At 36.7% G+C, this 24,028-nt stretch overlaps 1 protein-coding gene across 1 annotated transcript in view; it reads right to left on the reverse strand.

Annotated features, from left to right (window-relative positions):
• Window positions 1-24,028, reverse strand: part of LOC135686687 (cytoplasmic dynein 2 heavy chain 1) — a 48,634-nt gene that overhangs the window by 2,724 nt on the left and 21,882 nt on the right. Inside the window, exons 32-75 of the mRNA XM_065202976.2 lie at window positions 23,392-23,687; window positions 22,799-23,081; window positions 22,337-22,435; window positions 21,963-22,120; window positions 21,205-21,451; window positions 20,472-20,623; window positions 20,001-20,145; window positions 19,279-19,678; window positions 18,846-19,078; window positions 18,202-18,568; window positions 17,377-17,603; window positions 16,936-17,073; window positions 15,969-16,243; window positions 15,335-15,458; window positions 14,873-14,994; window positions 14,136-14,222; window positions 13,900-14,026; window positions 13,372-13,623; window positions 12,868-12,969; window positions 12,498-12,621; window positions 12,286-12,343; window positions 11,679-11,784; window positions 11,337-11,456; window positions 10,649-10,783; window positions 10,129-10,272; window positions 9,749-9,838; window positions 9,375-9,440; window positions 8,868-8,918; window positions 8,378-8,455; window positions 7,923-8,054; window positions 7,332-7,404; window positions 6,987-7,096; window positions 6,532-6,582; window positions 6,104-6,229; window positions 5,771-5,881; window positions 4,761-4,916; window positions 4,330-4,411; window positions 3,616-3,758; window positions 3,390-3,461; window positions 2,893-2,997; window positions 2,201-2,317; window positions 1,528-1,943; window positions 1,107-1,191; window positions 109-225 (exon numbers count right to left, since the gene is read on the reverse strand). Coding sequence (XP_065059048.2) covers window positions 109-225; window positions 1,107-1,191; window positions 1,528-1,943; window positions 2,201-2,317; window positions 2,893-2,997; window positions 3,390-3,461; window positions 3,616-3,758; window positions 4,330-4,411; window positions 4,761-4,916; window positions 5,771-5,881; window positions 6,104-6,229; window positions 6,532-6,582; window positions 6,987-7,096; window positions 7,332-7,404; window positions 7,923-8,054; window positions 8,378-8,455; window positions 8,868-8,918; window positions 9,375-9,440; window positions 9,749-9,838; window positions 10,129-10,272; window positions 10,649-10,783; window positions 11,337-11,456; window positions 11,679-11,784; window positions 12,286-12,343; window positions 12,498-12,621; window positions 12,868-12,969; window positions 13,372-13,623; window positions 13,900-14,026; window positions 14,136-14,222; window positions 14,873-14,994; window positions 15,335-15,458; window positions 15,969-16,243; window positions 16,936-17,073; window positions 17,377-17,603; window positions 18,202-18,568; window positions 18,846-19,078; window positions 19,279-19,678; window positions 20,001-20,145; window positions 20,472-20,623; window positions 21,205-21,451; window positions 21,963-22,120; window positions 22,337-22,435; window positions 22,799-23,081; window positions 23,392-23,687 — 6,702 coding nt within the window. The remainder of the gene's footprint in view (window positions 1-108; window positions 226-1,106; window positions 1,192-1,527; window positions 1,944-2,200; window positions 2,318-2,892; window positions 2,998-3,389; window positions 3,462-3,615; window positions 3,759-4,329; window positions 4,412-4,760; window positions 4,917-5,770; window positions 5,882-6,103; window positions 6,230-6,531; window positions 6,583-6,986; window positions 7,097-7,331; window positions 7,405-7,922; window positions 8,055-8,377; window positions 8,456-8,867; window positions 8,919-9,374; window positions 9,441-9,748; window positions 9,839-10,128; window positions 10,273-10,648; window positions 10,784-11,336; window positions 11,457-11,678; window positions 11,785-12,285; window positions 12,344-12,497; window positions 12,622-12,867; window positions 12,970-13,371; window positions 13,624-13,899; window positions 14,027-14,135; window positions 14,223-14,872; window positions 14,995-15,334; window positions 15,459-15,968; window positions 16,244-16,935; window positions 17,074-17,376; window positions 17,604-18,201; window positions 18,569-18,845; window positions 19,079-19,278; window positions 19,679-20,000; window positions 20,146-20,471; window positions 20,624-21,204; window positions 21,452-21,962; window positions 22,121-22,336; window positions 22,436-22,798; window positions 23,082-23,391; window positions 23,688-24,028) is intronic.

A 24,028-nucleotide genomic window follows, 5' to 3' on the forward strand; every position in this document is an offset into this window, starting at 1 on the left:
GCTTTTGAGTAATACAACCCATAAAATTTTAAACGCTGATGTAGCCAACCTTTCAACTGCAAATACAAATAAAAAGAATCCAATAAAGATGACAAACTCTAGACTTACCCTTGGTATCCACCCCAATGTACACACGGGTATCGCAGAAATGCTTGATGAGTCACGCGTGTTCTCGTGCAATTTCTTGCCATCAAAAGTGCAACCCTCCAGCTGTAGCCCCTCAATCTATTAGAATAAAATTTACGAATAAAACGTAAATAAAACCTTATTATAAAAAAATATTAACGAATAAAATAAAACTTTAAAAAGATTATTCAAGTTATGTGAAAGCAAGGCACTTTGTACATGGAACAGTAGAAGAGATATGGTAATATCAAAATAATTATTCTCTGCTTTGAAAACTACAAATATTTTCTAAATAGAAAGACAGTTTAGCCAAAACATGATTTAGATACAGTATAAAACACTAGTTGCTTACTCATTGTCATTGAACGATCAACTGATATTTTAGATTCTTTACAATAACTTTATAAATGCAGTATTCATTACTCTGTTCAATATTGCAATGTTTTTCAATTCCCAAGCTTAAGCGCCGTACTGTTCATTATTTAACTTAAATTCAAGCTTTTGGCGGACTCCTTTGGCTCAACTTCCACTGTAACACCTTCTATAGGTAGCATAAACTTCCACAAAAAAGTTTGTAATCCACTACAATTTCAAAACCTTTAGCCCCTTCAATCACATCAAAATGGCTGAAGTTTGGATCGGAACAAAATACATTTATGAAAGCCCTGCATCACGTAAGATGCAATCTAAAATGCTAAACAGCCTCATTTCCTATTCAATACCCAATATATAAGAACCTATCCATGCTGGTTTGCAAAATTTTGTGTTCTTATACACGGGTGTTTACTGTATAGGGCAGAAATGTCGATACTGGGCTGTTAAACACCATGAAACGAATCTTCCTAATAAACAGGCCCCTGCAATCAATACTTAAAGTTGTTTTATATTCCCTTCGTCTCAATTATCTAAATAGATCAGTCTTAATAGTTTAAAAAAGTTATCTCAACAGTCGTTTGTTACTGTAGCTAAACATAACAAACCTTAACAGTATGCTTGGCCCCGGCAATCCTTTCATCCCTCCACGTGCACGCAAGTTTCAGCTTATCCATAGGGACTTTGGCGGCTCTGAATCAAGTATAAAAATGTAGTTACCACAAGAAACTAAGATTTGATAGCTTTCTCTCCATGGCTTTTCAATTTCAAACTTTCCTTATCTTAGGTTTTTACATTATCTTAAAAGATAACTCTTGTAATGTCTCTGAATGAAAGAGGTTGTCTAATGGAAGTCTATCCCTTAAATTTGGTCTGTTACGTAGCAACTGAAATACCTATACATTTCTGTTATACCCATTCGATTAAGATATTAATTCGAAAACATATTGTCACATTTTCATAAAATGTTTAAGGAATTTAACAATAAAGCAAGGATTCGCCCTACATTATATTTGAAAGAAAACTGACCTTGCAGTTTGTTGCCTAAGAGCATTTAAAAATGTATCCGGATGAAACAAATCCGATAAATCTAAGGTTGAGGATAGGAGCTTTCCGGATTCTGCTTTCTCGGCCCAGCTCACCAAAGCCAGTGTTTTGTTCATGAGGGCAGTTAGCCATTGCACTGGATCCTCTGGCCCAGCCTCCCAGCGTGTGCACCAATCAGACGGGACTTGCTGCCTCATAATTGCCACTGCCAATGCCTCGACATCTGATGTCAGCAGTTGAGTTCCTTTGATAACCTTAGCTAGGGATGCCAATGTGGAGTGAATGTGCTGGGCAAGTTGAATTGCATTGAACAACTCGAGCTTGATGAATGACGTAACGGGCAAAGAGCTATCATCTTCATGAGGTTGGTGAACCTTCTTTTGGAGAATCTGGTGACCCTGCCAATAAAAATTATTTTGTTATCAGAGGGATTTATAATTACAAATTTCTTTTCGATTCAAGATTAAATAATCATGAAGATGATGAAAATGTCATTTTCGATCCTTCTAGACGGGGCCCTGCAAGAGAAACGCATAAGCAGGAGGCTTCAAATTAACTCCTGTGGTTCGTGGAGAGTCTCCAATTCCCCAATCTCCAATTCCCCAATACGAAAACGAACAAAGTGACGGCTCGGATCTGTAATTTATTAAAGTACCTGATTGAGTCTTTTCCAAAGATTCAGAATGGGGGCACATTCTGTAGCCCACTTCTCCTTGTTGAATTTTTTCGCTGCTTCATCCGAACGCATCAAGATTTTCAACTGAGAGATAACCTATGGAAACCAACGCAGTTTTTTACAATCAAGATTGATAAATAACAGTCTTTTTAAGAACTGAGCTGTATTTTCAGGCTTCCAATCTTTTATTCAGAGGCTGTTTCTACAAAATTCTGATTCCTTCATTTCATATTTCTGAATTTCTTTGCGTGTATTTTGTGCCTTTCAATATTACCCTGATTGCTCGCAGAGTCAATAACGATTTCACTTTTTCACATAATATTTGATTGATCACAAAACTTTTAACATACAAGGTGTGAAACATTTCATATTCTAAGAGTTCAAATCATTTAAGTATCTTTTAGATTAAATTCAATTCTGGGCGAAAATAACAGGATATTATTTTGTTTGTCACTGATATAGCATAGAAATTACAAGAGAGAAAAGGGGAAGTGCAAAGTTCTATGCGAAGCACCTCCAAGTCAGGTTAACATTCAATAACCTATCTGTTATGGCCAGTAAAGTCAAATTCAAAGCTCAGAAAGTTTCTTTGAAATGATTATTAACAATTTCTACGTAAAATGAAGAGCAACAAAAGAACTGTATTGAGACTCTAAGATTTTCGCTTGAACCTGTGAGCTGATAATCCGTTGAGAGGAGCGCTCTATGTTTGATGGCAGTCCAAAAAATGAAGGGGTGTCTTCATCAGGCAATGATGTGATGATATCAACAAATTCCTAGAGAAATAGGTTTCTGATTTAAAAAAACAGAACAAACAACCGACAGGTATTAACAGCCAAATGTAGAAACTTGTAAGAAACAACAAGAATTCAAATAGATTTAAAACGTTTAACTCCAAGGTGGATACATTTGAATGCAAAAGCCATACTCAGATTTCCAGCTGTTATATAAAGCCCATCTGGATTAGAAAAAAAATGACGAATTTTTAACTTTACAAGAAAAATATATGGGAGATAGGGTAAAAAACAACAGAAATAAAGAAAATAGCGTTGTATTTAATTTTTGGAACGCAAGATAATGTAATGTTCATTTCAGCTCTTCTATGTATCGGTTTGGAGCAGAAACTTTAGGCTATTGCAAATAAACAAGAAGCATTTTTCCGGCTTACCTTGTAGTTTGTTGACGATGGTAGTGTTAGAAATTCGCCTAATTTTCTTTGTTTTACACCTCGTGACGATCCCTAAAAAAATATTAATACAATCTTGGAATTTCTGTAGGTCATAAAAATATGTGTATCAAAACTTGTAGATCGAAAAAATTACACGCTTTGCATTTAAAAATGCATTAAAAACCAAAGTTAAATTTCATATGCTGTAAAAGAAAAGTTGGCAAACCTGTCCCGAGAACAGCCCGTCAGCAAAATATTGCTTTAGATATGACGTCAAAACTCGAACATCGAAGTTATTGTCAACCCTTCCACCATAAATGGCGTTCTCAAAAAGCCCATGTACGAAATCCCAGTGAATTGACCCACTGCCTGTGAAATTGATTTTGTTTAAAATTATTATAAGCAAAAACAAGGTTCAATCAATAGAGGAATGAATTAAAAAACTTGTAAGCAGTAAGATAACGGTATTTTGGTTCTTCAAATTGAGTACCTTCAAATTGAATCATACTTTTTAGGCCTTTGCATTTCAAATGACTGTTGTTATAAGACATTGAGATCTCTCAAGAAGACTAAGATACAGGAATAGTTTTGTCAGATTTTGTGTTTCTTCTTTGTGTGAGGCACCCCCGTCTTGGAGTCGAAGAGTATACATAATAGTGATCAAGTTCCACGCGCAGTTCCAGGCTCCAAGATGGGGGGTTGTCTCACTCATTAAAAGACTTGTTCGTTTCCCTAACAAAATTTCTATTAACAAATATTGCAAAGGTGTGACGAAGCTACAGATTATCTCACATTGTCACAATATCAGCAGTTGAGAAAAATTGCAACATTGAAAGCAGTGCATTCTCGTTAATGTTGTTACACATTAAGTTTATTGAAAAAAAACAAAAGTCCATCATTAACATCAAATCGTTGGTACAGAAAGAACGATAATCTTCACCTGCTTTCATGAAAAGCCTGTTGATGATGTCGGCACCAGCGCGAATATCCGCTGAAGAAAACTCGTAGAATTTTGTAAATCCCTACCAAGAAGAAGAATGGGGTTTAAAACATAAAAATACCACGAAACCTCGAATAAACCCATAAGAATAAACTACTGCTGAGGGCTCCAGTACTGAATTCATTAAAACATTGAGCTAGCTAATCAATTACTCATTTTTGAGATTAATGTAACGGATTTTCATTCAAGAAAAATCTTGACGTACATTTTATATATATTGTTCCTAAAATCACATTTTGACCACGACTGAAAGCAAGGAACCAAATCAAGTAATAATATTTGTTAAATCAGAATATGGATACCGCAATTGAAAAGACCAGAAAGACGACAAATACGAGATCTGTGTGAAAGGAAAAAAAATGATATATTACTTGTGGAATATAATTTCTTCGCTCTTGGACTAAGGCATGGAACCAACACAGAGCAAACAAAGACTGGGCTCTTGCCACTGAGTTTGACTGGGCAATGAATTCTGGCGTCCAATTTTCGTATGTTCTTTGCATGTTTTTCTTGATACCAGGCGGTGCCTATGGAAAAAAAGTTCATCTTACTTAGAAAATCAAATATCATTGCTGTTTATTCAAAGTTTATTAGTGATGATTTGGTAACAACAAAAAAAATGCTGTTTACCGGTCTGTCAAAAAGTGCTGGGTGTAGTATAGGCAGAGCTGTGCACGCTGTATAGAACAGGACGATTCTAAGTTGCAGCGCTGTATTTCGATCATTAAGCAACTGTTCATTTGCCTGATGCAACAATTGCCTGATGATCGCATCAAGCGTGAAACTCAAAATAGCATCTTAAAACAGTCCTGTTCTATACACAAAAAGCGTGGATTGCAAAATATATGGGATAAGAACATCAAATCTATTCGAAAAATCAACATATCAGATCGAACTATCTAAAAACCAAAGCTGAATATTGTGGATTCCTGATGATCTTTAAAAACTGAAATATGAATTAGCAGGCACAAAAACGAAAGGGGAGAAAAATGAGAAAAAAGCTAGAAGCAATCCCGAGCTGTTGTCTATATGCAGAGGCAAAAGTAAAGGAAGGCTAGTGGACAATATTATTTTATTTTTGCAAGAGAATAAAGAAAAATAAAAAGAATGGACCCCCCTTACTATAAAAATAATGCATCCAACTTGATACATACTGACAGGTGAAGGGTTATTTGAGGGTGACTACAACTACGCTCTAATGTATATGAGATAGAATGACACTGTGATAAGATATATTATGAACAAACAATAGTCACTATCAGAGCCAAAGCAAGCTGGGAATGTTCAATACGATCTACGATCAGCAAATGTCAGCGACTGGAGAAGTATAAAATACAGTTAACAAAACTGGAAAAAGCACTAAAAGTACAAACATACTAACCTCATAAGTGACTTTCAAACTTGACTGCAACAAAATAGCTGGAAATTTTGGATGTGACTCTGCTGTCAACCACAGCCTGAACTTCTCGTGCGGCTGAAGTGAGTTTATAACCTGATAGAAAGAACATATCATGATGTAAACTGGTACAAGAAATAGCCGAAATCAAAAACAGCTATTCACACAAACAAATAACATACGCTTCCAAAACTTTCGGAAAGTTATTGGAGTATGGTCAAATAATTTTTCAAATTTTTTCCAGAAAATATTGTCTCAATTGCTTAGAGACATAGTAAAATAGTGTCATGTTGTCTAGAATAAAACATTCAGCAATACCTTTTCCAAAGTCGGAAGCCATGCAGTGACAAGATGGAGGTTCTTCAAACATAACCATTCGCCTTGCCTTGCACAGTCGTCTAGCAATTTCAATGCAATTTCAGCCTGGCCTTGTCCCATTGCAACCTAAACGAAACGACGAAATGACATAATACTAAGATAAAAATTAACCTATAATTCGCTTAAAAAGAAGTTGAATAAGTCTGATATGCTTCTGTATAATATATGCAAGTAGCCAAATAAAATTCTTGCCGCAAACAAACAAAAGTAAGTTTTTCAATCTAAAAGTAGCAAACTGTGAAGTAGAAAGTAACACACCAAAACATACATTGCAAATTAAAAAGACGGAGCTTGAGAGAGAATAAAAATATCTGGTGGGAGACGCAGGGAGCAGCTGAGCAACAGAATATGAAGAATGGTTTAAAAACCTGGTGGAAGTGCTCTGGTCCAACAGTTTTGTCGGCGAAGTCTTGCAATTCCTATGAACAAGAAAGGCACTCCAATCTCAAATACAATGGAATACAAACAAGTTTGTTTCGAACAGTTGTATTTATGATAGGCCAACATGATAGTGAATGCAATTAATAAATGTTGGAAGTGATTTCAGTGATTTCGCATGAACGTTGGAAGTAACTCCACAGTGACAAAAGAAAGGGCCGGCAACAGAACGGGCCATGTTGCATAATGAATTTCATTAGCAATGCTGCACAGACTTTGTGTTCTGGTACCTGACTACCACTTCGAATCAAAGAAAATAAAATTGATCAAAGCAATACTTCAAGCAATATTTTTTAGCCAGGACCGCAAAGAATTATACGTTAGTGAGTAAAAAATAAATTTAAATATAATAAATAAATGAATAAGTGAAAAGGTAAACCCGCACCTGAGAAGGATCCGCTCCAGTCGAAATGATGATCAAAATTGGCTCCTTCGGTGTTGTCTCGGTCATCAGTCTCTTAAGATTTAGAGACGGGGCGGCAAGTGACTTAAGCTCTGTTGATGAAATAAATAATTTCAGAGCCAATTTGCAAATACAATATCGTTTGACCAAATGTTAAAAATGACCAAAAGGACACACAACAATTTAAGAAATAAGGTAATTTAATAAACAATTCAGCAGTTGATGGAAAAATTGGACGGGTTACAGACACTATGTGTTAAAAGGCTGCGGCAAAGATAAGGATATCAGCAACAGAGTCTCTCCCAGTACAAAAAAGAAGTCTCTTACCAAGAGCTTTGGTTGCAAATAATGCCATTGCGCTTTGCAGTCGATCTGGTCTGATTGTTTGAACAGCTAGGACCTGTAAAAAATGTTGCTTTCATCATGCTAGATATTATATGGGCAGCTAATAGATATTGAAGAGATACATTCAAAAATTGGTTTCAAACTCTAAGTAAATTCGTAGTAATAAGCTAATACCAGGGTATATAACAAACATTTCAAAGTTGAGAGGCGATATTTTGGGGTCTAGATTAAAAAAGAAGGGACTGCTTTTATTCGCAATTAGTTTCAATAAACGTAATTCAAAGTCTTTGTCAATATTTTTTTAAGACTTTAAAAGTTGTTGGCTCACTTTTGAAAAAGTGGGGAGGGGTGAATGACCGTTGTGTGCCCCCCTTTCCCCAATGATGTAGGCTTTTTGTATACTTAGATTTGAAATGTCTTTTCTTCTCTGATGTGCTAAGAAGAACTTGATTGGTGTAATCGAGAACAAAAAATCTTAAAGGTACTCGGTGGAAATAAAAAGGGTGATGTCCATTTGACAATAAAGATTGAAAAATTCTGTTTAAGAAGATTCATTGACAAAAGCCAACTGACCTGCTGGAAATTCGACACTTTCTTTGATAAGTCCCTGGGGAAGTCTTGCTCGCAGTGAGGGCTCTTTGCAAAGGGATCCCATAATGAAGAGTTTTTCAGGTCCAAAGCGGTGAAAAGCTCCGGGAAAGTGTTCTACAAGCAAGGATAATGAGTGTTAGGTAATCGTGGGAGATGTTGCACTAAGGGCTTGATAAAATTCACTGTCCTTTTTAAAGCAAATTGGGTTGAAAATGACAAAAATGAAGATAATCTTCTAAAAGTAAAAAGACTTGTGAAGACTTTAGTGAAACAAAGAAACCAGACAAAAAAGCAAATGGTACGGTGTAGAGACAGCAAACGTCATTTTATGATTATATGCTATTGCGATCAAATTAAGGTTAATTTCAAAGAGTATTCATAAAGCGTAATTCACTAAATTTAACAATTCAGTTAGCTTGTATTTGAATAAAATTCACCTTTAGCGAGCTAATGGCCTGGGCTCGCTCATGATCAATCCATGACGGTAGTCCACTTTTGATCTCCAGAAGAGAATCCTGATTGGAGTAGTTAAGGTGAATGATCAGAATAGAACTACTATTTAGAATACCAGTCGGGTAAAGGAATTTGCAATTGCGACGTCAATGTGTCTATTTACCAAACAAAAATTCAAGATACAGGAAATCTTTCAGGCCTCATCCCACCTCCTTAAAGGGTCTAGAAACCTGACACAATTTTAAAACAAAGATCACACAATCGTGCGCTTGTTGGTGCAAACTAAAGCAACGTACGTAAATAAATCGTGTTTCTTCATGAAAACAAATCAATTTTCCTTTAAATGAACAATTCCTTGGGATAAAATTTCAGGTAATGGCAAGTATGATCTATTTTCTCTTATACTAGAAGGCAATGAGGATAGAAGTAGAGAAAAGGCTAAACCTAGGGAAAAGTAACAAGACCATTACTTACTTGTCGTCTCAACATGTTGTCAACTACAAGACCACAGAAATACTCCCATTCCTGCATGAAAAAAGAAAAATCGAAAAGTAAAGCTCGTTCATTCGATTTTTTAGAAACTGTAACGTCATCTATTGGAGGCAGTAAACTGTGAAAAATAAAATGGTGAGTTTTCACCGTTCTTAGAACATAAACAGCTCCAAGCGATATATAAAAATTAACGGAAATTGACATTAACTAAAGTGGCTTAGGCCAGCTGTCAATAAACATTGGCCAATCAAGAAGCGTGATATCACACACACATTTATTGATTGGCCAATAGCCGATTGATAGATGGTTGAAGCTACTCTAGTATCTGTTGAATGCCTTTAATACTTGTTCTGAAGAAAATTGCCAGGCTTATCGTACAATATGATTAATTCCAACCCTCACAGGCATTATCTGCATCTTAAAATGACCCAACCTTCCACTGCCTTTTTCGGTATTATAACAATAATCAAAGGAAAAATAGATACAAACCTGAGCTTTGAACAGTTGGGTATGAATACCATGGACCAAGTGCAGACTGAACATCAGCCTATCAGCCTGAAAAATATCAACGATCAATTGATCTTCAGATTCTGATGATGAATTTCAATACTGAATGAGATTATAATAACTCTATTAACAACTCTGTGAACATTTCTAAGAATCATGTTCTTTTAAAAGAGCCAAGACAGTCAGAAAATGAAACTGGTGCAAAATTCATACAAAGTGCAAGCGAACTCCTAGCTGAAGCACAAAAATACTTCAAATTCAGCTGGAAGCAGCAAATATTTTTAAAAGCAAAATCTCTTTTTACAATTTGAATTGAACTTAATGTATTTTGTTAACGTCTTGTTACAATACTTTACCTTGAAAAGGGAACTGCATACATTGTTGTAAACAAGAGACTGGACAGAATTCTTCAGAGCTTTTATCCTGTCACCCGAAATTTCTGAAGCCTATAAAACGACAAAAAATTGAGATGAGCACATCTGATGGTTAAGCTGTTGTCAAATATATTTGTTGTGTAGTAAAAAACATCCTTGTTTAGGAATCTGTAATAAGACACCGTTTCAATGACGTCTTCACATAAATACCAACTGTCTTTCTATGCCTTGAATATAGCATGTCTGCCCGTGTACAAAAAAGTAAACGACTATAATATGAAGCCATAAAACCAACCGAATTTTCTTTCAAATCAAAATCCTTTGGTAAGGATAAATTCCGTAACAGAAACATATCCACATACCTTTATGAGTTCGAGAGCACGTTGGAACAAATGAAGAAATGATGAAAGACTAAACTGGTACATCCCATTGATCTTTGCAAGATCAGCAATGACGAAAAACATGGCACTTCCATGCTCTGCTAAAGGAACATAAGCATCACGCTCCTGTAAATGATAATGGGGTAATCAGGATGGGCATAAGGTGGTAGTCAGAGAATGGCTAAACCTCTATTTGGGATTTGGTAGAAAAGACTGTAAAATACGTGAAAAAAGAAGCAAAAAATACTATTAAAATAGGCTTTGCTTAAGATCGAGGAATTTTCTGGAATTAAAACCTAAAACCATTCTAGATAAAATACACAATGTGAATATTTTTCTAATCGGAAAGATCTGACCATCTATTCAAATGCAATCTGCAATGCATCTTGTCATGATTTCGGTAAAAGCCCCAATTACACTTCTGTAAAAAGTACAGTCACTTCAATCCTAAAGAAAGCAGTTACCCTGCAGGTTACCATGGCAACTAGAGAGAACAATATACCTTGTCCAACGTAGCTTGAATCCTGTGGGCGTCAGCTAGTGACTCTGCGATGGTCATGCTGCTTTCTTTGGTTTTATTGAGGGAGTCAAGCAACGCTTTGTTTTCCAAAATATTGCCTTCTGAATTTGCAAGCGTCTGCAAGGAAACATAACCAAAGTTCAGATACAATATTGATCAGAATTATCAGACCTATAGTATGACAATTTATGCTAAACTTTCTTCAGTATAAATTAAAACTCAACACCCGCTTCAAGAAATTTTTTCTATTTCCGTATCTGATAGCTTTTGTATTTCCGTAGTTAGCTTTTCGACCAAAACTGTTTGACAGGATGAGTAACGTTATTTACCAGGTATAATTAACATAACTAGTGTTTATTTACCATATAGATTAATGTTTAGTGACAGAATACTTAGAATATGCTGGCAAACGTATTAATTGCTTAAGAAGAAAACTAATATGACGTACCTTTGGATTGATTGGATGGAGGAGGGTGATGCAGCAAAAGATCATTACCCCTTTTGAGTTAACTCATTGGGAGACATGATTGCTAAATCGGCTTAAAAATTTAAACATCTAAGTGGAATGCTATTTAGTGAAAAGTGTTTGCAATGCTCATGAAACGAAAGGCTCCTTGCATTTTTCCTTTCGACTGATGGGTGTTCAAAGCAAAAATATTATTGCTGTTACCTCAAGCAAAGATTCTTCAAGCTCGGCCAACTGAACCTTCAACTCTTCTTCCTTGTGAAGCAGTTCAGTTTTCTTCACCTCTAATTCTGGTTTTTCAAGTTGAATCGTCAGAGCCAATAGCTGAAAACAAATTAAGAAAATTGCAAATACTTTTTGCCTTTATCTTGTGACATACAAAAGTCATTGCTTAGCGTGTATTTGATTTAGCACAAAAATGGTCTGCTTACGGATAAGAGTAAAATAGCTCACGGAATCCAATTATCGAATTTCTACTCTAAATTCACTAAAATAGCAAAATTAATGCAATCATATTGCCGATTAAATATATTTCTTCTGATGTACCTGCCCTGTCAACCCGGCTCTTGTTGTCGTGAAATTAATTTCGTTCACAATCGACGCTGCATTCGGAGGCAGTTCAGGGTTTGGATTCCTTGTTGTCATGTACAATCTACAAAAAAGGAATTAATTAATTCTCTACGACGCATGCTTAGAGGAAGAGGCGGAAGAGATTGTCCTCGAGCGACTTCCTCGCAGCCATTAGATGTCTTACAGGGCAGAATTTACCTTAAAAGGGTACTTGTTACTAACAATGGAGAAAAAGATTTTCAGACAAACAGTTAGAGAGCCAAGTATAATTTTCGTAAACAATCAATCCTTTTCTACCATTAGCCAAACAAAAAGCAGATTGCTCTTTTCGACATTTTGGAGGAACAGTCGCACACATTTTGTCTCTCCATAAGGGTTTGCCAACGGTTTTAAAGGATTACCCCGGAGACTGGCCATTAACTTCGGGGAAAATTGTCTAGAAAGCTACAAAACTGGAGGGAGTTTTCAAACTTTTAAAGAAGATATCGGTACTAAAAAACAAAGCAATATAATTAACCTCTAGTATTATTCCAAGAAAGTGAAGAATAAGAGCCAATTAATAACTATTTTAGGGCATACACACCTGAAATTTTCATTAAAGTCAACTGCTTTCTCACCAATTTGCACAACGTATTTTGGCCCTTAAGCAAAAAAGGATTTTAAATGTCACAAACAATCAATAAAAGGTTAGGAATTGAGTCATATCAAGGCAAACATTAAACCTGAGATTTATTTATGTACTGCGGAAAGTACTGAGCAGAGGAGATTTGTTTTTGCATTGGGATGCAAGCCTACCTTGACTGATGAGGTCCTTGCGTAAAACAGGGTACAATATAGGTTCAACATTGTCAACCTCTTGAATTATCAGTGTCTTGCCAAACCGAACTGCTAACTCCAAAGAGGTCGTGAAGTTTCCATCCTGTTGAAAACATAAAATAATTGACGAATTAGCGCCTTGCCATTAAAAAATATAAATCTCGGTATAAAATATCGTTTTAGACAAGATTTTTCCAAATTAAAAACCAGCATTTGAGCTGGGTACTTTGTAATAATGGTCATTCGTATATAGTTCAGGATAACTGGCATTTTACAGCCTCGCTGATGAACATTTATGAATAAGAGAAACTGAAGTTAATACAAAAAAGGGAAAGGCCGAGTAACTAACTTGCTGGTTGACAACTTCCACCTTCTGGTCTTTAGTCACGTGTTTTTTCAACCATTCGCTTGCTCTCTGTGATGGATCCACGAGGAACGGGCATATCACTCCCTACGAAAATAGATCCTGTTATCAAGATTCTCAATATGATATTAAAGGTGAACACTCTGACAACGTACCTACGAAACCTAACTACGAACACAGATCCAGATCTTCAGAGGTACCTTCTGTGTGGCTTATACTGGCATAAAGCATTGGAAAATCTACACACATTACGTAAATTAATATATTTGAAGACATAGGCAGACATGTAGGTATCCTAAATTAGATTCACTAGGAATGGTAGCAAAATCATTGCTACACTATTAACTGTCCTTCCTGGATTGAGAAAACCTAGGACCATCTAAGGAGAAGAGCCACTGAAGAAGATAAAGAAGAAGACGACGGTGCCATCAACCATTATTTCCAGCTTCAATCAAAGGATAAATGTGATAACGGTTCTTGGTCACCCACCTTTAGAATCATCAATGCATTTTCCATTGACAGATTATCAGATGGCAGCCCTTCACTCTTCCAAATCAGCATTTGGCTCTCTGAGCTAAGGAACTTTCTCAAGTCAAAATCACTCAGGCCAGTGAGCTCACAAAATTTCGTCAAGTAGGAGCGTCTGACATCTTCGGACTCGACTCCAAGGTAATTCAGGTAGGCAGCGGAAAGTTGCGAGCGAACGGGCAATTGCTCGATTTCAATCGTCAACTCACCAACCTATAAAAGCATTTTTGTTAAATAACTTTAATACTTTTAGATAGCCAATTTGTATTGCAGCGATATCTGTTTAAGAATTAAAGGGCTAACTGGGGAAAAGTTCCCAGTTTAGGGGGGGGAGGGGTGGTGGGGCTGTTGGTTTGGATATATCTACAAGATTCGAATAAGGCAAATTGAGATTCAATACAAGTAATAAGAATATGGATAAGAGGAATATATATTAGAGAAATATGCAAAGAATATCATTTCAAATATATATAAGAAAAAAGAGGGTACCTGAGCTGACCATCTCTTGAATTCTCCGTCTAACTTTCCAACTAGTGATTCTGCAGATTTGATAGTTTCTTGTGCTTTATCCAAATCAAACTTGAGCTGAGCAGCCTCTCGTGTGCGCTGTTCAAATCTTGAAATAAAACCACATAAAGCTAAAGATGACGTCACGTGCACAACACGAAGGCAAAAAATAGTTTATAGCGACAGAATAGGGCCTACGAGTTAAAATAACATTTCACCTCTCTCTCATTTCTGAGACTTGTTTGTCAACTTTATCCAAGCCTTTTTGCAGCTTTTCCATTCTCTGTTGGGACTTTTCAAGACTCCTGAAATACAAAAAAAAAACAAAAAACGACTATTAATCATGATTATGAATTAAAATTAACTAAGATATTTCAATGTGCTGAATTTCTGCATTTGTGGTTGTATCAAAATGAAGCACAGATTTGTAGCAAAATAGAGAGAACATATTCACGTTCTGACTGAAACAAAACCAGGTGCTCAAAGCACTGACATGGTTAAACTGATATTCTTAAATCATGAAAGTAGATTTCTTGAAAAATTGGAAGGCTTTCTTATAAACGTAGCAATTATAAAAATCAAAAAGATGTTGAGAAAATGGAATGATGTTGAAGGATGGGAACACAACTATGCTTCCAACTTTCTTTGTGAAAGGACAGGCACAGCATCTACGTTTCATCCTGTTATTTCCTAGGACAACATCCCTAACGCGCTAGCATGCCAGCTGAGTCATAGGCGTTCCTTTCGACAACGGTCGCTCTGTCAAATAACATCGAAAATCGTAGGGATCTTAAGCAGAATTTTACTCAAAGACCCATAACGGTACGATTTTTAGTGAATATTGAATGGCAAATGCATCCAAGGTTCTCTGCACTTAAGAATAGTTTGATAAACTGATGGTGTGACGAGCTTCATTTCGGAGACATGTGTTTCACAAAGCGATAAATAATCTCACTTCTTCAGGTCATTCTGCTCCTTCTCAAGAGGTCCAATCTTCTCGAGAACTCTTGAATACTGGATATTGGCTTTCACCCATTGTGCGAGCGGAGCAGCAGCAACACTGGCTCTCGTCGCATTCTGGAAAGAGATATAATCGACAATTAAATCATTATAAGGTATAAAATGCAAATTGAGATCAACGAGATAATGCGTGAGAAAAATGCAAACAGATAGGTACTAGTTTATATTGACTATCAACTTTGAGTCTGTTAGGCACTTCAACTTTGAAGTTAGGAAATTTGGGGTAGTTGGCCATTTGCAAAGAGCAAAGATTAAAATATGCTTGAAAAAGTATTCAAGCGAACATTAAAACGTATATTTCAGGGCCTTGACCGCCTTACTATACAATTATTCGATAAGCTTTCAAAAAGGGCTTCGATAGAAAGCATTGGTAAATGTAGCTAACAGTATAAAGTACCTTTGGATCAAAAGAAGCCTTGTTCTTCACAAGCAGCTCATCAACACCTTCTCTCATCTCAGGAGTAATTCTCCTGGCATCAAAATTGCATATTTCATCTTTAATGCCTCTTGTCGATAGGAAGCTGGAAAGAAAGATATTAAACAAGTTTCTGTGTAATATATTGACTTGCTTTTGAATTAAAGTAAAGTAAAGTTTATGTTGCAGCATGTCCTACATAGAGTTAGGGAATGTTTCTAATTACTGAAACAATTTATGAGCAATTTCTAGTAATACAAAATTTGAATAGATATGAAAAAAAACAAAAATTTTACAACACGACTTAAGCTTTCATCTGACACTCTTGAGGGTATAGGAAGACAAAATAATGGCCGAAAAGATCAAGAAAGAAAATATATATCCAGAAACAATTTACTTGCTCAACTTCATTCTCTACATCAGACCTACATTATTCATATAGCAAAAATAGAAAATAGCTTCAAAGAGATGGGATCGGAGCAAAAAACAAGAGCAGAGAGCTTGCAAATGGACCAATTCTCCATTAACTCATGTCTTATCATGTCACAGGCACATCAACTCATGTCTTATCCAGTCCTTAGGGCTTTAAACCAAGAAAAACAAAAATCAAACATACCTTCTCATACTCAGCCATGAGACATCAAATATACCCATGAGCCTTAAGACTCCCTCAAGAATGTCTCGAATCACATCTGGTGGAATCCTCAGGGACCTGATTTCGGACAGAGACTCAGGCTTTATATTCCCAACAGCGTCTTTCGTTTTCTGCACGAGCGGCTCAATTTCGCTAAGCTCTGCTTCGATTGCCTTTTTCCTTTTCTCCAAATGCGTGGTTTCATCTCCTTGTTTAACTTTAAGGGTCTCCATCTCAGTTTTCTGATCACTGGCTCGCTGAAAAGAAATTTAATTAGAATATCAGCAAATGACGGTTCAAAATCTTGAAAAGAGTTGTTCAGGAAAATAGGACATCGATGTTTCTCACACTAGTTTCATGATAATTGAAACAATCAGATAATTCAAGCATTCACTATAACCTTTTGATAAATTATTACATCAAACGACTAAGAAAATAGTTCACTCAGGTCAATCATCCTAGCAACACCAATTGGTCACTCCAATCACCTGACAACCTATCACTCAAATCGACCAATCAATTACAAATTTAACGATTGGAATGCTAAGTATAATTGTGTGTATAATTAAATCAGTTTTTCTTGGTCGGCAGCGGATATAGGGTCCTTGTTCTTTAAAATTTTTTAATTCTTAGGTGCGGGTCCCCTTATGACTACCAGAAGCGCAGAGCCTGGGTTGTGGCCCCCTAGACCCCCCTCCCCCCCCCTTAAAACCGTCACTGGTCTTTCTAAGTCTCATTTGCATTCAACGCGAGACAGGACTCAGGAGAAGCACAGATTATTGAGCATTAACAATAAAGCAAACATCCTCGGGCTACAATCCATTAAAAAAATAGTCCTTATAGCTATAAGCATGAAAAAATACGATTTTGAGAAAAATGCAGGTTGCTAGTGAATAGCGACAGTCGCTGCAGACTTGAACCAATTGATAAAAGGAAAAAAGCATCTCACCTCCATGCTTCGGGTGATTTCCTTCAAAGCGGCGTCAGCTTCTGACTGTTTTTCTGCTAGCAATTTACTCTGATCTGCAGCTTTTTTCTTCAAATCATCAACAAGTACTTTTGCCTCGTTCAGTTTTGTAACACCAGCCTAAAATTAAATCAAGTAATCAATCTTATTGAAAATACACTTGGGAAGAATGAGGGACTAGATTACAACCAACGAGTTTGTAACAAGGTCAGGATTGGCAAATGGAAGACTCTGGTCTCGTAAAAATCGGTATCAATATTAAACAGTATCTGAGAATGCAAAAACACAGAGTTAAAATTTGAGTACGGTGCTGGAGGAAATAGGCTAGAGGTACAGAAAGCATTTCAGTATCAGGTTGGAGGCCAAAATAAGAGACGAAGGCAAATATCAAAATATGGAAAATACAAAATGCAAAATTTATACCTGCAAATGTTTCTGTTTGTTTTCAATGCTTTCTTTCTTCTGGTTAAAAAGGTGAATATATGTTTGAAGGAAATTCAAGTAGCCTCTGGGAGTTGCATCTTTTGACGGGAAGCTTTCATGGATCTCACGGAAAATTTTGAACAGTTTCTCACCGCCGGAAGATAGCCTTCCCTTCATTTTCCCTCCCTCGTTGTCAGGATCTAGACTCGTCAGAAGCATTTTTGGGACTAAAAAGAGTTGCAAAAATAGGATGTAATTTTACAGACAGGCATGTTTTCAGGATACAACTTTAGGTTCAAAATTTTGTCTAGATTTTAAATTTCATTCTAAAACCCTATATCAACGTCAATAAAATTCAAATACCCTTATTCTTGCCAAAATCATACTGAGCGCAAATCGTTTGAATACCTTAAGATCTGATGCAAGAGTGCAACATAAAAAGCAAAGAGCACACCACCTAAAATTGCATGGACTCGTTGTTCTGAAAACCAAATAACATTGCGCTGCATTCAGTCGAATTAAGAATCCCCATAGTCTGGATATATTCCCAAAAAATGCGATGGGAAATTTAGAACAAACATCTGTTGAAAAGGTCATAATCCGCTTGGTTAAAGGTTTTAACAATACTCTAGGGCCCCATTTCTCTGTAACGAAAAATCCTGCACCTCTCGTATCAGAACCATCTATCATTTCCAGCAACCCGCGTTTGGTGTTGTATATCAGCTGATCGTATCAATGGAGTGAATGGCTAACAAATGATTTGATGACTCTATCACTTGAGACATAGATAAGGACAAATACAAATAGAAAGTGGAAAAGTCCTACCAGCAAGCATGCTTTCCTTGCTCCAACTGTCCATCCACTGGAATGCAGAGCTCTTGTACAATGCTGGATTTGCCTCGCATTGGGCAGTGAAGGTAGCCGAGGTACAGTCCATAATCAGCACCACGTGGAGGTACTTCTTCACACGGTGTGCAAAGTACGAGTAGAGCGGCCCTCTAAATTCCTCTTGCATTGCTTGCTCTCGTAGTGGGGACAGAATCGGGTCCAGCTCTTCTGTCGTGTACAAGCCAGGCACATCTCCAGCACACAACAGACTGTTTATCAATTCTAAGAAGACTGGCTCAACCAACTGATGGTCTTCAAGAAGCAAAATGATGTTTTCTCCATCAATGCCTGCTGTTTGCATCACCTTCGGAAAAAGTATTATTCCAAGATTTGATACACAGCCAACAAACCACATTAAAAGAAGAAATAGTTTATTTCAGTCAATACCAACAACAGTGAAGTGCCAATAACGACAATGAATCACGTGTACCTCGCTGCTGCATGAAATACTACACTAGAACACCTTATAAATCCTAACAATACGTTGCCTTAAAAACTTTTCATAGATTAAACTGGAATATGTTCTGCAATATAAATCACATCCATACCACACAAAAGCTTGTACTAAATTCAGTACGTACCGTCTTTAGGTCATTCTTAAATTGTTTGATGCCATACGCTCTCGATACTTTCGGAGATACCACCATAATCTGATGCATATGAGCAACAAGAGACAAAGCTGTGCGGCGCCCAACCCCACTTCTCCCTGCCATCACTAAGGAGCCCCCTGGTTGACTGATGACCCGATCGACCTTTGCAATGTTATCTAAGACTTCTTCAAATAGCAAGATTTCGTCTTCCTTGTTGTCGCGAGCTGTAAAAGAGATTTTGAATTAACAGGAAAACTTGAAACTAGAAACTAGTGGCTGCTCAAAAACAAGAAGGGATACCAAAAATGACATACGTTCCAATACGGTTTATAAAATTTTCATCGATATGATTGTTTCAAAAATTACACTGGCTTGTGTAATATTGAAGACTACAATCCTGCCAATGGAATCGGTTGAGACCTACCAAAGGAGATGAGCCCCTTGCGCACAATATCCCGGAATTCTTCGATCGCAATTAGGCCAAGTGGTCTTCCAAATGCCTTCTTAAGCTCCGTTTGATCTGAAGGGGCAATAGCTGAACCCCATGTTACGAAATGCTGGCTCTTAGCATTATCCGGACTGAAGTTCCAGTCATTGCGTAGCGCAGATGAAACAATGCCGTCAAACCGGTTACAGTTGTCCTTGCCAACAAGGCGATCTCTAAACAACCTCTTCGCTTGGTACGCAATCACCTGCAAGAGCTGTTCGGCGCTGTTCCCCGTGCTTGGGATGTCGTATCTTATCAAACCAAGAACCCAGTTTGTGAGGTCACGGGGAGTGAATATGTAATGAGGATAGTCATCGACTGTGAATTTCGTCCGGATCTGCAAAGATTCAAGAAAAAATATGAATCTAGGTATATAAGAAAGCACTTAATTTGTTGAGAAAATGCCGAGGGCAAAATGTAGCAATAAGTATTTGATTCCGTTTTGTTATATAATTTTGACTTAGCGCCAGTGGTATTAAGGTTTGAAAATTCCAGATGTTTCACAGTATTAAAGATTTTAAGAAAACGGCAAAATGATGGTTGATAGAACAGGAGTTCTCTTCGAGCTTAAAACGCATTCTAGCTGCACTGCTGGCGTAGCAAATCCCTAAAACATTTTAGACAAAAATAGATAAGAACTATATAGAAACGTTTATAACCTGCTCATAGATTGAAACAAGAGTCTTTGCCAAAGAAGAGATGTTCTTCTCAGCATTCCAAACTTGATGACTTTGATAAGACTCTTGAAGCAATGCCTTCAGGTAATAGTTGTAAACCAACTCAAGATCGTTCGTCTTTGGGTACCTGCAGCAAAAGGTATCTTTCTCTAATTTCATCACAAACCTACATCACGATGCTTGGAATATAATTTTGTTATCAGTATAAAAAAGGGCACAGTGTTGAAATATGATTAAGAGAGGCAATAGGCAATACTCAGAATTTGAGCAAAGGCGGAAGAAGTTTTCTTTTTATTGCTGAGTTATTCAATTGGTCTGCTGATCTCTAAAGAAACATGTCAAATGTGTCCATCTTGTATGATGAGATGACAAAAACTTGGTTTCTGTTAACAGGAGGTTTTACACAAATCATTAAAAAACTAAATGAATGCCCAATATACACGATGAACTCACCCAATGGAGCAAATTTTCACTATGGCTGTAAGACGTGTTGTGAGAGGATGCCTCCCGATGGAAGTTGAAGCGTTCATCGAGGCAACAATTTGGACGCCATCCAAACCAACCCATTCTAGGTTCATGTCATAAAAACCGTTGTATGTCAACACCTGGAAGAAGACCCGAGCATTAAGTGGGTGTTTAGAAATGAAAGGAAATTAGGGGGAATACAGTGATGTTGACGCCAAAAGGAACAGTAGCTGAACATATTAAGAATAGTGACAAATAATGCCTCGGGGAGTGTTCTTTATCAATCAAAATTTAGCAAGTTCATGAGACATTTTTTAAGCTTGCGTAATCAACATTGAAAATTAATCTAATCCCAGCTTAGTTGATATTTTGATAATAAAGAAATAACCAAAAATGAACGAATCAGAAAGCAAAGCTGAATTATTTAGCAAGGATCAATTAAGAGAAAGAAGTTGACGTGGACATCGATTTAATTTTTCTCTTTATTCCTCTTCTCTAGCACTATGATAAAAGATGAATATCATCAACTATCAATTCCTATTTCCCTCTATTTACTTCCATGCCTTTAAGCATTTTCTCTAAAAAGAAATAAACTAAATAAATAAACATCATTCGTTATCTTACTTTGTTAATACCCTCATTACCTCAACCATCACATTCAGCTATTGAACCATAGTATATTTTCTCAGCTTAAGGTGCTTTAAAAACGTAGAGTTTATACCTGTTGAAGAAACGCAACAAGTTGACTTGTGCCCCATTTATCTGGCTTTGGTAGGTTTAGGTCTTTCAAATACAAGACAAGTCTCTCACATTCTTTCGGTTTGTAAACACGGCCAGTGTTGGTCGTAATCACCATACACGTCTGGGTAAGCTTTTGAAGAACATGTGTGGGCGATGTCTGTGCATTGCAATGAATAACTGCAACTTGAGTTGATCTCAGACTTTTGAAACAGTGGTTCAACAGTAGTCTAGGGAGGAAGAACGAACAATACATTGATTAGAATTTATCATTTTATCATGAATTACTCATCGTAAGTTTCTGAATATGCATTTAGAGATCAATAATGATCTTAAAACGTACAATAATAGATTAAGGCCCCGTTTGCATGAGTTCATGAATGTTCAAGCGACTTTGTGTTTATCAGAATTATATACGAATATTGGCCCTTTAATAATTGAACAATTCATGGGCTTAGATGTTACTTTGGTTCTAAAAAAGTACATTGACAAATTTACAGGTCTTAAAATCTCAAGCAGGATAGCAAATGGAGCACGTGAATTACTGAATTACTTTTTTGAAGAATTACTGAGAGATCTGTCATTGAAGTTAAAATCTGCCCATTACGGTATGCAACATACCGGTTTGTGTGGCCGAAGGGTTCAAACCTTCAACAACTGGATGTACAAAATTGCTCAAATCATGCACAATGATCTATACAATGATGTACCCAAAGTGATAAAGTTTGAACAAAAACTTACTCTTTACCACATCCATCCGGGCCTACCAACAAAAATGGTTCCTCGTTTCCTTGGCTAAGCCAGGGAGAGAAGAAGTCAAGTGATCGTTGGGCATCAGCTGTTAAAATGACTGGCAGCTTGGAAGATGAAAGGTCTTCGGCCCTCAACGTGTCTGGGACCTGAAAAAGGTGTGCATTTACTAAAAGTTCAAAATTGTCACGAGCATCAGTCATTCTGCTTTTGGGAAAAGTTCATCATGACTAATAAGGAAGTGACAGTTGCTTTGCTACAACAAAATCTATAAAAACTCGATTTATCAGACTTAAATTTACAAAAAATTTAGACCCACTTCACATGGGATGATCACTAATTACAATAATTAAACAATTAGTTACCTTTGCTTGGTACTGCATAAAACGTCCACGTGATCTATCGAAGTAAGTGTTGAGTGGGTGCTTTGGATCTAATGGAGATTCGCCTGTCCAGCGGTAAATCTAAAGCAAAAATAATTTCAAAGTTTGAAGCAAGTTAAGTAGAATTCACTCCATATTTCTGTTAAAAGGAAATTGTTAAGCTATATTAGTATAAGACGCAGAGATTAAAAATAGTCCTTCCAGTAAAGCAATAAAAAATCAAATAGTTTAAGTAATATTTTGAATATTCTTATTTTAATTAGAAATATTTTTCATTTTTAACTTTGTCCACCGGAATCATGTCAGCAAGTAGAGCCATAGTAACCATAGTCTGATTAGATACGACTTTGCAGGGTCAACCTAAAACTATCCATTTATGACCTGAGCTACCCTTCTATTAACAAAGTTAAGTTGAAGAAATGAATAAAAAACTGTCCAAATTACTTCTTTTGCTAAAGTTTCTTTAGAGCTTTCAGTTAGATTTCCTCCAAGGCCGCGAATAATAGCACACGCAAATTCCCCGCGGGATGTCACGTCTTTCAAATGCGAGAGGCCACCAAGTATAACACCAACAAGGGTTGTGGGCACCACAAGCTCCAGCTGGTTGTTAACCAAATCCACTGCCTTGTGAAAGTAATCTTCTATCCATCCTTCAAGGCCCTTATTTTCAGGTGCATTTCTTTTTAACCAAGACTTGACAAGTGCTTTTGTATCAGTATCTTCATCGCTAATTAGAAAAATGGTCAGTGCACCAATGAATACAATGATAAACTAATCTAACATACAAGATGGATGCCGCCTATTTTCTTGAAAGGTTTTATTCCCTTGTCTAAAGGGACTATACATTCTGAACTGGCTATGCGTATTCGTGAATAGCTTTCCAGTCAAGGAAAACTTTAAAATTAAAATTAAAGTTGTTTACTGATTCAATTGCACTGAATGATTAACAAAAGGATTGTCTTGCTAGCACCCAGACATACTGTCCTTAGCAAAGACTCGAGAAAATTAATGAGATGAGTTATCCAATTTCTACGAACCTGAGAAAGATCATACCCATCCTTGAGATGGTAGCTGGAGATGCAGAGCTGAGGTCATGCGTTTCAAAGAGGAAATTCACATTAGGCCCAAACTGGATTCTTTCACCAGAAGGCATAGTCAGGAGGCGATTATCATCCAAAACGGAATTCAATGATTCAATCCATTCAGGGTCGATGTCTCCATCACAGATTATCCACGACTGTACTTCCAATGGTTCACGGACAACCTGCCTTGCCGCGTTGGTTAAAACACCATCAGACCATTCCCTAGTATCGATGTCAATGTGGCCAAGGAGCTAGCAAGATAAATTTACCACATTCATATTTCAATAAAAAATGCAAGTCAAAAGGTTCAGAGGAAGATATTATTCTTTCAAACGTGTCATCTAGCTCATGGTTTGGATTGCTTTGCCCCAAAATCATGGATTTAACTTTTCGTATTGGTACAAAATGGGAAATGATAAATGTACATTATGGGATGAAAATTAAACATATTTTTAACCCAAGAGAGAAGTAAAGCTGCATTAAGGCAACATGAAGTATGTTATCACAAAGCGCAAAAAACTAGCTAAGACGAGACAAGCCATAAAAGCAGTAATACTCTGATGTAAAACAAAATTTCTGAACCAACTATCGT

This window comes from Rhopilema esculentum, chromosome 6 (assembly GCF_057945365.1).
Source record: "Rhopilema esculentum isolate cy_ngs chromosome 6, ASM5794536v1, whole genome shotgun sequence".
Taxonomy (NCBI): domain Eukaryota; kingdom Metazoa; phylum Cnidaria; class Scyphozoa; order Rhizostomeae; family Rhizostomatidae; genus Rhopilema; species Rhopilema esculentum.